General features: G+C 71.4%; 1 protein-coding gene across 1 annotated transcript in view; it reads right to left on the bottom strand.

Annotated features, from left to right (window-relative positions):
- Positions 1 to 214, bottom strand: part of LOC104167046 (glycogen phosphorylase, liver form) — a gene marked incomplete at both ends in the record, with an annotated part of 6,656 nt that extends 6,442 nt beyond the window's left edge. The window contains one exon of the mRNA XM_009707168.1: positions 152 to 214. Within this exon, the coding sequence (XP_009705470.1) occupies positions 152 to 214 (63 nt within the window). The remainder of the gene's footprint in view (positions 1 to 151) is intronic.
- Between the last annotated feature and the right edge of the window lie 3 nt (positions 215 to 217).

Raw genomic sequence — 217 nt, 5'->3', positions numbered from 1 at the left:
CCTCCACCGCGTCCTTTCCCACCCCAGCGAAGCAGCCCTCCAACCACCACCCTCCCCGGCAGGGATGCTGGCAGCACCCGTGCCCAGGAGAAGCGACACAAGGGGGGTTCCCCCGCACGTCGGCCCCAGGAGGCTGCACCCCAGCCCGTACCTGGGTGTCGACCCACTTGGCACCGGTGGCGGCGTGCTCCACCCGGCCGTAGAAGTGGACGGGCAG

The sequence above is a fragment of the Cariama cristata genome, unplaced genomic scaffold (assembly GCF_000690535.1).
Source record: "Cariama cristata isolate BGI_N322 unplaced genomic scaffold, ASM69053v1 scaffold25179, whole genome shotgun sequence".
Classification (NCBI taxonomy): Eukaryota; Metazoa; Chordata; class Aves; order Cariamiformes; family Cariamidae; genus Cariama; species Cariama cristata.
The sequence above is the reverse complement of the archived record's forward strand: the minus strand, read 5'-3'. Positions and strand labels throughout refer to the sequence as shown.